The sequence below is a fragment of the Musca vetustissima genome, unplaced genomic scaffold (genome assembly GCF_032173495.1).
Source record: "Musca vetustissima isolate MV318-11 ecotype Yass unplaced genomic scaffold, APGP_CSIRO_Mvet_v1 utg13625, whole genome shotgun sequence".
In the NCBI taxonomy this organism is placed as follows: Eukaryota; Metazoa; Arthropoda; class Insecta; order Diptera; family Muscidae; genus Musca; species Musca vetustissima.
Genome location: NW_026879600.1, coordinates 212,846 through 227,455, shown reverse-complemented (window position 1 = coordinate 227,455; position 14,610 = coordinate 212,846). Strand labels below are relative to the sequence as shown.

Genomic DNA, 14,610 nt, shown 5'->3' with positions numbered 1-14,610 from the left:
TATATATGGGAGCTATATCTAAATCTGAATCGATTTTCACGAAACTTAGCACACACCATTAAAGACCTAATTCAATAGGCTGTACCAAATTTCGTGCAAATCGAAAGATATATAGGGACTTTGGTACACCATTTACATTAAATCGGTCGAAACTATATATGGGAGCTATATCTAAATCTGAACCGTTTTCACCAAACTTAGCACACGTCATTTTAGACTTAATTTAATACACTATGCCAAAATTCGTGCAAATCAAATGATTTTCAGGGACTTTAGTGTACCATTTACCTTAAATCGGGCGAAACTATATATGGGAGCTATAGCTAAATCTGAACCGATTTTCACGAAACTTAGCACACATCATTCTAGACCTAACTCAGAAAGCTATACCAAATTTCGTGCAAATCAAAAGATACATAGGGACTTTGGTACACCATTTACATTAAATCGGTCGAAACTATATATGGGAGCTATATCTAAATCTGAACCGATTTTCTCCAATTTCAATAGGGTTCGTCCTTGGGCCAAATAAGTGACATATACCAAATTTCATCCAAATCGGATCACAAATGCGACCTGTACTTTGTTCACAAAAATACATGGATGGACGGACGGACGGACATGCATAAATTGACTTTGAAAGTGATTCTATGCATATTCTCAAAAGGAACCATGGGTCTATCTCGTTTATTTTTGCCTGTTACAAACATATGCACAAAGACATAATACCCTGTACCACAGTGTGGTGAAGGGTATAAAGATATTCGCATGTTTACATCACGAGATGCGATTTTTTTATCCTCGCAATATTATACAAAAATGTAGCTTATACAACATTTATATAGGACCCTCAAAGACAAAAAAAAAATGATAGTCCCATGTTTACATCCTCTTTTTTTATTTTTATTTTTTATGAACCTTCCGGTGTTTTCAGATACTAAGTAAGGTTTTCATATACAATAGGAATTTTCCATACCTCAGACCATGACCTCGATTTTGTCTCACAGTATTATTTATGGTAAGGAGATTTGTAATCCAATGAGCACGAAACATTTTAAAATTATAGCCCAATCGGTTAATAATCGGGTCCAAATTTCTCCAAATGATACCCTTTGAGAGCACAAAATATCAAATTACAGCCCATTCAGTTAAAAATCTTGTCAAAAACTGATGCAGCCTATCCTTCGAACTTGGCCTTGATACAGAAAAAATAAAACTCGGAAGAAAATTTCGATTCCCTGTCTCAATTTCTTTCGAAGGATAGACTGATTACATCGGACGAACAGAGAGGTGGACATGGCTAGATCGCCTTTAATTGAATTTACCCTGATTGAGAATATATTTTAATGGGGTCGGTTGGTACTTCACCTTTTTCACATGTTATTCAAAACATATCAAATTCGAGAATTCCATTTCTAATTCACAATATATAATTTCCTACTCGATAATTACATTTGCAATTCATAGCATATCAGTTGTAATTCGAGAATTACATTTGTAATTCATAGAATACCTTTGAAATTCAGAGGATTGCATTTGAAATTCATTTCATTTGATTTCATATAAAACCCATCTTTTTCAAGTTCATATAGACATTTGACGACAGATTTTTTCAGATGTTTCTCTCTTCTTCTTCTCCTGACACTTAGTATTTCCTGTTTTTAAAAGTAAATATTCAATTTTTATCATTATTTGATATTGACTACATTTTCTATCATCATTTGCCGAACTGCAATCCACTTCATTTGCGTAGCACTCATTACCCGAGACAAGTGCTTTGTGTCTATCTGAAGATTACAGGCAAAACGACAACCGGCTACTGTTTCTTCGGGGACGAGACATACAACTTTCCTAAACAGCTAACGATTTGTTGCACTTCTTATCTATTGAAAGAGGTAACTGAAACTTGAACCAGATTTCTGCTTTACATTTGAAAAAAAAAAACACCTTGTTATAGAAAAAAAAGAAGAACGATAATTAATGGTTGGATGCTTCAAACAACAACGACAACAACAACTAAAACGTAAAAGGAGACTACAAAACTATTTTTTGTGTCTGCAAAGCCTTTTTCTTCTTTAAACTAGATCCATAAAGACAATTATAATATTTTTATTTTCTTTTGATCGGCACGGTTAGAGTGTGTATGTGTGTCTTATTTAAGGCCACCACTTAAAGGCGTAACTCAGTGTTGACATTGTGTCATAAAATTTTTAATTAATGTGAAAACTATAATTACTTCCTGCTTCTTGGCGACACAACGCTCCAGCTCAATTTCCAGCTCCACATGGCTATGACGACTCATTACAACAACACCTCTCTAAAGATTCCTTGCTACATCACGTCTCTAAAGTTCAAAGGACTGCTTCATATCGTGTCAAAAGACTCAAACCTGATATTTTTGGTAAAGCAACCCTGTTTTAGCCTTGTCTTTGAAAATTTCTTTCTTAAGGGAATGACTAAAGCTCGAAAGCTTCATATAGTCCTTAAAAATTTCATTGAGCTTCAGAACGCCCTTCAAACACAATGATTCATTTCGTCTATAAGTACCCCTATGGTTCAAGACACCCTGCTTCAGTATACCTATAAAGTCGTATACCTATACCTCTATAAAAATTAAAATTTATTTATATTTACAAAACTATTTACACTTTAAAATAATTCCGTATCAATTTCCCCTATTGCATACCCTTCGATTATTAATCAATTGTTTTTCTTCTTTCCTTTCTTTCCACAGGGTCGACATACAAAAACTGGTCAATTGGCTGCCATAAAGGTGATGGATGTCACCGAAGATGAAGAAGAAGAAATCAAATTAGAAATTAACGTCTTAAAGAAATACTCAAATCATCGGAATATAGCTACATATTATGGTGCTTTCATTAAGAAATCACCGCCGGGTAAAGATGACCAACTGTGGTTGGTCATGGAATACTGTGGTGCTGGTTCAGTTACCGATCTAGTTAAGTCAACAAAAGGACAAAGTCTCAAAGAGGAATGGATTGCATACATTTGCCGCGAAATACTGCGCGGTCTCGCCTATCTGCACTCGAACAAGGTTATACATCGTGATATCAAAGGTCAGAATGTGCTGCTAACCGATAATGCCGAAGTGAAATTGGTCGATTTCGGTGTATCGGCACAATTGGATCGGACAATAGGCCGACGGAATACATTCATTGGTACACCATACTGGATGGCACCCGAGGTCATAGCATGCGATGAGAATCCCGAAGCCACCTATGACAATCGTTCCGATCTATGGTCATTGGGTATTACGGCATTGGAAATGGCCGAATCACAGCCACCGCTGTGCGATCTGCATCCAATGCGTGCTCTCTTCTTGATACCACGTAATTCACCGCCACGTTTGAAATCGAATCGAAAGTGGACAAAGAAATTTCAAAGTTTTATAGATACAGTGTTAGGTATGTACTGCCGGAATACAATTCAATATTATTTGAATCTTTAATCACTATTTGTTTCTTTTTTTCACTTACAGTGAAAGATTATCATCAGCGGCCTTATACCGAACAATTGCTTAAGCATGCTTTTATCAAGGATCAACCGACAGACCGTCAGGTACGCATCCAACTGAAGGATCACATCGATCGCTGTAAAAAACGCAAACAAGAAAAGGAACGCGAAGATTACCGTTACTCGGGCTCCGACAATGACGATGACGATACGCAGATTGCTGGTGAACCAAGTTCAATTATTCAAGCACCGGGTGATACATTGCGTCGCAATTTCCAACAGATTCAAGAGGGACGAATTGCCGCCGAACAACAACAGCAGCAGCAACAAATGGCCGCGGTGGCAGCAGCCCAGGCAGCAGCTGCTCAAGCTCAAGCCGCACAACAGCAGCAGCAACAACAACAGCAGCAGGCACAAGCTCAGCAGCCACAGGCGAATCGTAATCAAAAACCACCATCGGTAAGAAATATAAGGCGGGTGGGAAACAAAGTGCAACTCAACGAAGACCCCATAAAGTGTATATATTCGCCACCAATATTCAGTTTTTTTTCGGAGAGTTTCGGCCCGTTTTTCAGTCGAATTATTTACTTACTTAGCTGGCTCGAGACAGAACATTTGTTTCAAAAGACGAGCTTAAAATAAAACTCCAGGCTCCTCGATCTTGTGCGCAGTTTTTCCAATTCGAAAGATTTAAATTCGTGGCCTTCCCCATCGGCATGAACCATCAGTAGGCTCGCTTTTATATGCCTTTTAAGCTGGGTCATCTTCATCCATTTGCACAACATGGCTTAGCCAACGTAGTCGCTGCAGCTCGATATGTGCGTGTATAGACCGACAGATCTTTCGGGACATTTTTCTCTCAAACACTCCAGTTGGTCCGAGTCCACTGGACGTCTTGCGCGTTGATACCATTTCACCAATCACTGCCAGTCTTTTCACCATTTTCTGCCGGACCCACTTTGACAGATTCTCAATTTGTTCAAAGGTGGCTATTACCTCTCGCAACGTTCGACTCATTCCTTTAATGTAATCGGGGTAGGCGAGTAACATATGTTGTTTGGTGTAGAGAATGCCATTTCTGTGCCCCTTTGCCTCTCGTGTGACATTTTCCAACAGGATATTAAGAAGGTCACACGAGAGACCTTGTCTGAACCTTCGTTCGGTATTGAAGTCGAATTGGCAGTAATTTGATATTTTGTTGGTACTCATTGGATAGCAAAGCTTCCAAAAATGATCCATATTCGTTCACTTTTAACGGTAGCCCCCAAAAATTATCAATATTGGTTTCATTTTCAGGATAGCATCCATATTCAGCGCCCATATTTTCTACCGAATCCATTTTGATATTTTGTTGATTTTGGGTACGAATTTCAAACGAAATTTCTTATATTTTGGTATCAAATATTACCAAAAATTGTCAATATCTGTCCTAGCGGTATTCCATTTTTATTGGTAATTTATTTGTAATAATTTGTAATTTATTTGTAATAATTTGTAATTTATTTGTAATAATTTGTAATTTATTTGTTCACCTTTCTATCAGTAGACTCACCTTGATTTATAAGCTCGTTTACATGCAAGGCAATTATATATTTAAACCCTCTTTTTACTTTGTCCCTTCAGAAATTACACCGAGCCCCTGTACATTCATAACCTAATCAGGCTTACATATTTGAGCATGTGTTGCAACCATCCCTATCGGCCTATTTTGAAGTAACTAATCAACCAGTTCATATATAACTACCGCAATTGTCTATACATACAACCTTATGCTCGTCTGTAAATTCTTCCATTCGGTTCGACCAATCTGAAAGTCTTTAAAAAATTTATTACCCACCCACCTCATCAAAGAAGTTTATATCAGGAGATCTCTCTTGTGATTCTTAAAGGCTTCTTTACATTTCACTATTGCAGGCATGTGCACCTCAAAATTTCACTCATTTACAACCAATCTGAATGTCTTTATAAACGCCATTATCCACCTCATATTGTGTTGTTGTGTTGTTTAAGATTCCCTTACATTCTTGTGAAACTTTTCTCTTTAAAGTCCAACAACAACATACATAACCATTAAAGTATGAATTTATTTACTAAATATTTAAATGTATTTTTTTTTTGCAGCGTGATCAACGTCAACAAATCGAAGAACCAGGACCACCATCACGTCCTGCATTACCTCAACGTCTCATTGTTGTTCCAGATCCTCCCCATGCCAATCGACCATTGCCACCCACACCGAAAAGTTCAGAATCCTCGTCCGCCGCACAAACTCCACAGCAACAGCAACGTAATTCACAAAATAATTTCAAACCATCGGTAAGTTTTGTGTATATCTTTGTTGTGTGAAACCAAGCCCCGCCTGTTTCCCTCTCATAAAAAGTGACCAAAATCAATGTGTTCAGTAAAGCATATGTCCCTTGCATCTGTGTTAAGACCCCCAACCAAGCCTTTTGCCTCACTCAACATAACATGTCTCTGTAAATATATATATAAAATAATAGATATTTTTGTAAATATATACAAGCAGTCATTTACCACCCCAACTTATAGAATAAAATAAAAAACCCCCTATTATAAAGTAATTAGTTTTGAAATTTATATTTGGGTGCTTTCCCCGCAACCGTTTGTTCCCCCTTCATTTTAAAAAGCTCCCTTGTTCTGTTTTTTTGTTGTAAGTGTACCTTCTTAAAGTTTTCTTTTTCTTTTCTTTTGTTTATTTTCATGTTTATTATTGGTGTCCGGCATCTGTATTTCTACCCTCCCTGAATATCCAAAACAATAAAAATCACACACACACACACAACATCGTATATGAAATCCTAATTACAAAACATATTTGTTTTGTGTGCGGTCGATGTCTTAATAAATGACACCATGGGATCATCAAAATATTGTGTGGAATAACAAATTTTGTTTAAAAATACACAACACTATCAATACACATCTACAATATTATCCTCCTACACTACCACCAACATTATTATGTGCTGTCCCCTAAAAACTACACTTAATCACCAACAACCAACAGTTACCACCAAGGAGACCTGAGGTATGTTTCTTTTCAGCTTTTTCTTCTTTTCTTTATTTCCATCCATCTACACTATTCTCCCACTTTCTTTCCTAAATGTTGTTCTTGATATAAAAAAAACTATTATTACATCCGTTTCCTTTTTAAATATTTATGTATTTGTTGTATTTTGCTATACCACCTTGACTTTTACTCATTCATACTGTGCACTTAAACACCTACACATACAAACATATACTACCCGCAAACACAAGATTACATTGACAAATATTAATATGTATGCATATGCGAAGGACGTTTGTAAAGTTTTGCTAAACGAAAAATCCGTTGTAATAGTTTTGAGAGAAATTTTTTTTTATTTCATATTTCATCTCGCTTATTATTCACTAGACACTCTGTCCATTAAAGTGGTTTTTGAAGACCCATCTCAAGTCTTTTTCAAAGACTATTATAATTACGAAACTGAAATAAATTTTTCATAATATCTATAAAAGCGCTAATGTTTGGTCGCCTATAGACAACTTTCCGGTATTTTTCTCCTAATGTTATATATATATATATATATATTCTATAATCCTAGTAGACTATCTCTTATCTTACCCAAAAAATCCCCTAACCAATCAAATTTATGTCTTATCATTTACACTTAAATATCGTGTTGCAATGCCAGTACCACCCTTCTTTGTTTCCTTGTGTGTGGGGCATTCTACATTTCCATTGGCAACAATTGCATTTGGCAACCATAATAATATGAAAACCCATACGTTGGAGTCAATTGTTGCTATATTTTGTTTTTTCAAAGTTTTTTTTTTTTTTGCACTTACTTTATGTGGTATTAAAAGACCCACCACCATTTCATTCCTTATAGAATTTTTCAAATACCACATACCTAGCAGTTATCGGTCCACCTACTATGTAATGTTAACTTCCGTAATGTAATTTGATACACAATATTTAAAACAACACTACAGGTTTCTTCGGCTATGGTTCTAACGTTTCCACACGTGCATTACCACAAATACCCACCTACTCAGTATAGCAGCAGGTTTTTGTTTTGTCATGCCTACAGACAAAACACTTTGTGCTAACCTCACCACAAATACATATATAAATCGGTCAACACACATGTATACAGACCTCGACCCCACCAACACAAGTATTCTTAAAAGACTCCTGAAAAATTGTTCCATTAAGCATCGCTCCAACAATGTTTTGCATGTCACTTTTTTTGTTCATTTTTGTACCTATTTATTCCTGATACACATTTCTTTATATACATACATACATGTGTGGATTAGTAAAGGATTTTAAATGCCATTTGTTTCATAATCAATTGGTCTGTCTGGACTTTCTAAGGCACAAACAAAAACAAAATATTTCCGACAAAAACAAATCGAACTGTAATGAATTCGATTTCAGAATTTTTTGTAAAGAAAAAAGTCGTTTCGGAAATTTTGAGTGCTATGCTAAAATTTGGTATCTTTAAGTTCGTGTTTCTGGCAGCAGCTTAGCAAAAATTGTCTAATGGGAGCATGAAGTTTGAATTAAAATCAACTCAATATTAGGTTGTCCCATAAGTTCCTTTCCTTTTTTGGTGCGAAATGAATACACGATATTTGTTGTTTGAGGTTGATTTATTGTGTTATATATAAGCCGTACTGCAACCTTATTCCATCACTCAGGAAGCCTCATTATGCCCTCTTTCCAAAATTGTTGAGGCTTACTTGCAAAATATTCATCTGTGAGCGTTTTTATTTCGCCTATGGATTTGAAAATTTTACCACAGAGAGAATGTTTTAAATAGAGGAACAAGTAGCAATCGGAAGGAGCAAGGTCTGGGGAGTACGGAGGATGAGGTAGAACGTGCCAATCGAACTGTAATAATTTGTCTCATGACCATTGCATTGTAAGATGCATTAAAAGATGAGAAGTTTACAAGGAAGTGTGAGAAGATAAGTATGAGATAGTATCGATGGCTATGAAGATCGGACAGAAGATATATTACGTGTCAAGGTTGCACTTATTCAACCACTATAGGTTTCTAATGATGCTGTAGATTAGAGCAGGTTCCGTTGTTGAGAAGAAACTAAGACTCGGTGGAAAGTGAGCACCCACTAGTCTGTGCAGTCTATAGCAGCGGCACAGGAAATTCTCAATTGTCACCGTCACCTCCTCGCCAACGCAGAGTCTACAGTAGTCAGAAGCATCATGGTCCCATTTACTGTTAAAGGCCCTGATATTGCAATGACCAGTAATGATTCCTGTCATTACTCTTATTTCTGCTTCGCTCAGGTTCAACAGTGAGTGTGTCCTTTTGGTAGGCAGACACATTGCACATCTCTGCATCATTTTTATCAATTCCGCTGCCTTCCAAATCGCGAAGATTTCAGCTTGGAAAACACTACAGTGTTATCCAGCTTGTAGGCCTAGCCTTTCATAGTAGACGCCAGCCCCTGTACCTTCTTCCATCTTGGATCGCCAGCCCCTGTACCTTCTAACGTCAAATCTCAGGACTTAAGTTATATAGTCGTTTGGTTTCCGCGTTGGTCCAATGTTCGTTCAAGATACAATCATGCTCAAAGGTACAACTTCGCCAAAGATTTTGTTCAGGCAGACCAGAGGCCTTAAGTTCAGCATTGCGTTCAGAGCTGCCGTTCGCCTTGGCTCAGCGTGACAGCGTCGGTAAGGCTCTTTGCATAAGCTCCGGTATTGTTGACGGAAATTTTCCGGAAATCAATATCACCACGTCGTCCGCATAATCTACGACTTCGATAACATTCCCTGTGAGAGCACCCCTTCCTAAGGGGTGCTCATCCAAACATAGCATATTATATTTATTTTACTAGGCCTAGATCAGGCACGAAAATGGAACTTATCATATTTATACACTAATGTTAGTTGCCAACTAATAATTATATTTATATTTTTGTAACGCCGTCTATGAGTCAATTAGAAGATTTTTCAATTGGCATGTTTTTTGCATAAAACATTTTAAATGCTTCAAAATTGGTTGCCAAATAATAAATCACAATTGGTTGTCCAAAAGGAAAGAAGTAATAGCTCTATTTATAGATAATGGCTTTCGCCAGATCGACTGAGTTAAACCTGACTTATGTTTTGATACAAATGAAACAAGCTCTATATTTCTTCCTGCAAAGAAGTATGACAAAGATTCCTTCAACTTGTAAATAATATAATCCTCCTGACCACCATTTAACAACAAATCTATTATCCCCTCCTCCCCCGCCTAACACATTTCATATTTTCACAAATAAACAATAATTTCATTCATTCTTTGTACATAATCATCACTATATTATCTGTTGCATGAACAAGTTCTTTGTATGTTTTGTGTATCATATTTCTATTGAGAAAATAAAAAAGTCTTAAAAACAAATTTTCCAAATTATATACTAATCCCTTGCTTGAGAAAAAAAAAATACTTTCTAAATTTCTAAATGTTGTTGTTTTTTGTAATTATTTGCCATACAATTTTATTATAACAAAAAAAAATAACTAAGAAAAGTCCTAGGTCTAGTAAACCTAAATTTACTCTCTTCTCAAATTTGATGTAAATTCTGTATTTTTGTTTTTTTATTTATTTTTCCGTGGCCTACAAACTGTTTTATGCAAAACATGAATTGGCGTAACCAAAATAAATGAAATTAAACGTACAAATCCAATCAACCACCAACAACACCACCTATCCAAAAAAACCAAACCGAACCGAACAACCAATCGCATATTATAATGAACAACACAATAACACAACGTCCTTGTTTACAATCACTATTACAACAACAACAATCAATCAATTGATGACATGGAAATACATGAAATGTGTTTGTGATGACGCCCGCCCGCCCACACACTATTACCATGGTCCTTTAAATCTACTCCCAACTACACACATACACACACGATCTTCCTACTTCCTTGCCACCTTGTATTTTGTATTCAACTATCATCAAAACCACATTATCCACACACCCACCTCCATTATCACCGTAACTTTCAACGCCACCACGACCACCATCACCACCACCAACCTTGTGTAAACTCTGCAAACGCTCACTAAATGTCCTTCATGAACCAAAACATAAAATGTAAAAAAAAATTAGGATTTGGATATGATAGCAGCACAATTAAATGAATTGGGCGTCTCTCAACAGCCTCAACCACAGACAGCAGCGGCTGCATCATCTTCATTTGTCCAGCAATCAGCCCAACCAGAAGCACCACCACGTAATAATCGCCAATCGGGCGGCGTACCACCATCAGGATCGGGCAAACCAGCAGCACCATTACCCACATCGGGCAATAATCATCATCATGTGGCAGTTTCAAATCCCTTGGATCCATTGGATAGCAGTGATTCGGACAGTGAACCGGATGAGCCAAACGATCGTGGTCGTAACGATGGTACACTCTTGGCCAGTGATCCACCCAAGCCACTGTAAGCAATTAATGTTTTTATTATTTAAATATTATGTTATATCAAATAATAATATGTATATGTTTAGATTTGTTTAGTATGTTTATGAAACGTTTAGAATGAAAAGAAGGGAACCAATGTAAAAAAATATAAATCAGCTGTCACCTAATTAAATCTGCGATTTGTAAATTATATTTTTTGATTATAAATAATACCTTTTAGAATTTTTATATTTCTATCGATCATTTCCTTATGACACACAGATTTGCAATTTTTCCAATTTTAATTCATTATTTCCATTCAAAGCCTTCGTGTAAAATAGAATTCCAATCCAACTCCTAAAATACCGTGAACTCTCGATAATGTGAACATCCAATACAGTGAACATTCGATAATGTGAAATTATTAATATCGGGGGTAGGTTATATTTTCGAATTTGTACACATTTTCGATTCGACCAGTTTATTTGCCGCTAATGCCCTGATTTTTACAATACTTTTATGTCAGTTTGAGTTGTCACCTTATCGAGAGTTCAATGAATAATAAAAAACTTAAAAAAAAAAACTAAATACAATTCATCTTTAAATGTCACATTAAAAAAAACTACTCCAGAAATATATTCAATCAAAACCCCTTTATTTAAAAAGTCATCCCTAAAGTATGCTACATTTTATAGCTGTAGAAATATTTATATCAACTACACTATACTTAACTGTGGTCCCCCGTTTCTTTTTTTGATATATCTACTTTTTTATGCAAAATCAGATTATGCAAAGCAAAGAATGTTCCTTACTGGATTATAATGCACGATCGTCAGAAAAGAATATACCCTCGGTAAACGTTTTAATATCCTCTCAGATTTATCATGTGGTCAACAATCTCTATCATTCTCAACGTTTCATATTTAAATCTAAATCCTAATAAATCTTAAAAGGGCAAATATTTCTATAGTCTTGTAAAAGTTAAGTGTCAGATTTAGATTATGTCGATACACCATAAATGAAAATACAACATAAAAATAATCTTATTGCAATATTTGTTCAATCGAGACAAAATTTTTCACAGCGTACTTAATTAGGTCCAGTTTAATGTCTGTAAAGGTGTGTTGAAATCGGTTCAGATTTAGAATAGCTCCCATGTATAGTTTCGTCCGATTCTATGTAAATGGTGCATCAAACACACAGCGTACTGAATTAGCACCAGTTTATTATATGCGAAGTTTTGTTAAAATCGGTTCAGATTTAGATATAGCTCCCATACATAGTTTCGTCCGATTCTATGTAAATGGTGCACCAAAAACCAAATATTTGTTCGATCGAGACAACATTTTACACAGCGTACTTAATTAGGTCCAGTTTAATGTCTGTGAAGGTTTGTTGAAATCGGTTCAGATTTAGATATAGCTCCCATATATGGTTTCGTTCGATTTTAACTAAATGGTACACCAAACTCCCAATATTAGTCCGATTGATACACATTTTTGAACGGCTTTCTGAATTTGGACCAGTTTGATTTTATGTAAATGGTTCACCGAGAAGGTTAAGTCTGTTCCATATACACGAGATAATATTGTGGACAGCGCACTGTGCTGCAACATACCAAATGCACCGTCCACAAAGTTCCAAAATTTTGTGCATTTTATAAGTGAATGGAGAATCCAATTGGAATGCACTGCGTAATATTCTTACCAAACCTACTTTAAATTGGAAGGTTAGGTCTCTGGTACAACTTTTCCAAGTACATCTTGACAGTTACATCTAGATATATAATATATCCTGAGCATTAATATCATAAAAATCGAAGACGAACAAAACACCTTGCTTTAGAATATCAATTTTCTTTTTTTAATAGATTCAGTCGATAATTATGCTCACAGTCATCGTTTCTACGTATGATTTCAAAGGAAATATTTGCCCTTTGTCATCTTTATATAGATTTAGAAATTAAAATCAGTACTTTTTCATATATCGTATATAGAAGAACCAATCATCACACAAAATTCTCTAATCATAAATCATAACTACTCTCTTCGTCCTCCTCTTTCTTTTTTCTTTATTTCATAATATATATTTTTTTCATTCGAATTTTTATTCATTTTCATTTAAAAATTCCATTTTATTTGTTTTTTTCTTAATTTGCTGCATCATTTCTATTCCTAATTTTATTTTACTTCTTCATTATCATACTCTTTGTTTTTGTGTTGTTGTGATTTTTTTTGTTATTTGTTGTTGTATTATGATTTTGTTATAAAAACAAGTCCTGAATTTTCATATAGGCCTGGCCTGGTGCCAGTATCAGAGGATTCATCATCAACACCCATTACCCATGGCAGCGGTGGACCACCAAATCGTCCACTACCACCCACACCAGATGATGACGACCAAGCCGGTGATCGTACATTGATTATGAAAAGGGTAAGTGTGAAATTTTTATTTTATCAGTATCAAAACTGATTTGAAAACCTATAAAAATTGTATAAATTCTAAATTGTTCAAAAGTCAAATGTTTTCAAAAAATGTTTTTTTTATTGATTATCGTTTTTATTTTTTTGTATATGAAATTGGTGATTTTTTATAGTAAACTCTTCGTAGGTAGTTACATTTTTTTCTATTTCTATTTAAACAAAAACGAAAAAAAAACATTAAAGTCCAACTTGTATGTATTGTTGTAGACAAAACGAAGGTGTGGTTATAATGTGTCAAACAATATTTAATGAAACTATACAAATTCTAATACAAATAACAATTTTATTAGCAAATATTATAATTCTTTTTAATTTTTCCTTTAACCGATTGTTTGATTTGTTTAATTTCTTCAATGCAACTAAATTTTCTAAACATGTTTTTTATACAGGGTTTAAGGTTTTATTGTAAACCAATTTCATCTAATTTTGTTTTTGTAAAAAATATATATTGAAATATATTATTATTATTAGGAAACACAAACCAACCACTAGCGATGTTAAATGGTTGCGGTTCTTTTATATATATTTATATATAATTTTTATTATAAATATGAAAAATATTATTTTTTTGTTTTGCAAATATTTTCCTGAATTTTTTAATACATTTTTTTTATTTTACAATTTTTTTTTAATTTTACTATTACAATGCAAAAAATGTACAAACAAATTATATCATCTTAATATATCCTTCTGCACCTTTGCTATGTATTTTTATAAAGCATTTTTTTCCAAAATGCACAATCATTTGTTGTGAATATATACTCGATTTAATTGACTACACTCACTCATTTTTTGTTTTAACACCAACAACGAGATATTTATTAAAATCCGAATGTTTGTGTTTTTGTAATAAAAAATATTTACATATCTGTTTGTATGTATATATTTTTATATAGTCCGAATACAAGTATAACAACAAACATATATCTTCGATTCATTTATTTTCAAACTCTTCCATACCGAATGCGTAAACAATACATGAAATTTGAATGAAAATTCATGAAAAATTTGCAAAATATAGTTATTTAGTTAGGCATCTCATCCTCTTTCAAGTATTGTTGACATTTTATGATTCCTGTAACAAATAATTGTTGTGAATTTATATGTGTGATATTAGAGCTTAATGTGAGGTGTTTCTGTTCCTGCACCAGCTATAAAAACTAGATCTGCTCTTGATTCGTGTAATGGGTTAATATACAATTTTGGAAG

At 34.6% G+C, this 14,610-nt stretch overlaps 1 protein-coding gene across 1 annotated transcript in view; it reads left to right on the top strand.

The window, feature by feature from the left end:
- Positions 1-2,738: 2,738 nt before the first annotated feature.
- LOC133324594 (serine/threonine-protein kinase mig-15) overlaps positions 2,739-14,610 on the top strand; it is a 30,593-nt gene continuing 18,721 nt past the window's right edge. Inside the window, exons 1-6 of the mRNA XM_061533431.1 lie at positions 2,739-3,425; positions 3,500-3,933; positions 5,596-5,790; positions 6,503-6,523; positions 10,624-10,958; positions 13,213-13,351. Coding sequence (XP_061389415.1) covers positions 2,777-3,425; positions 3,500-3,933; positions 5,596-5,790; positions 6,503-6,523; positions 10,624-10,958; positions 13,213-13,351 — 1,773 coding nt within the window. The 5' untranslated portion in view covers positions 2,739-2,776. The remainder of the gene's footprint in view (positions 3,426-3,499; positions 3,934-5,595; positions 5,791-6,502; positions 6,524-10,623; positions 10,959-13,212; positions 13,352-14,610) is intronic.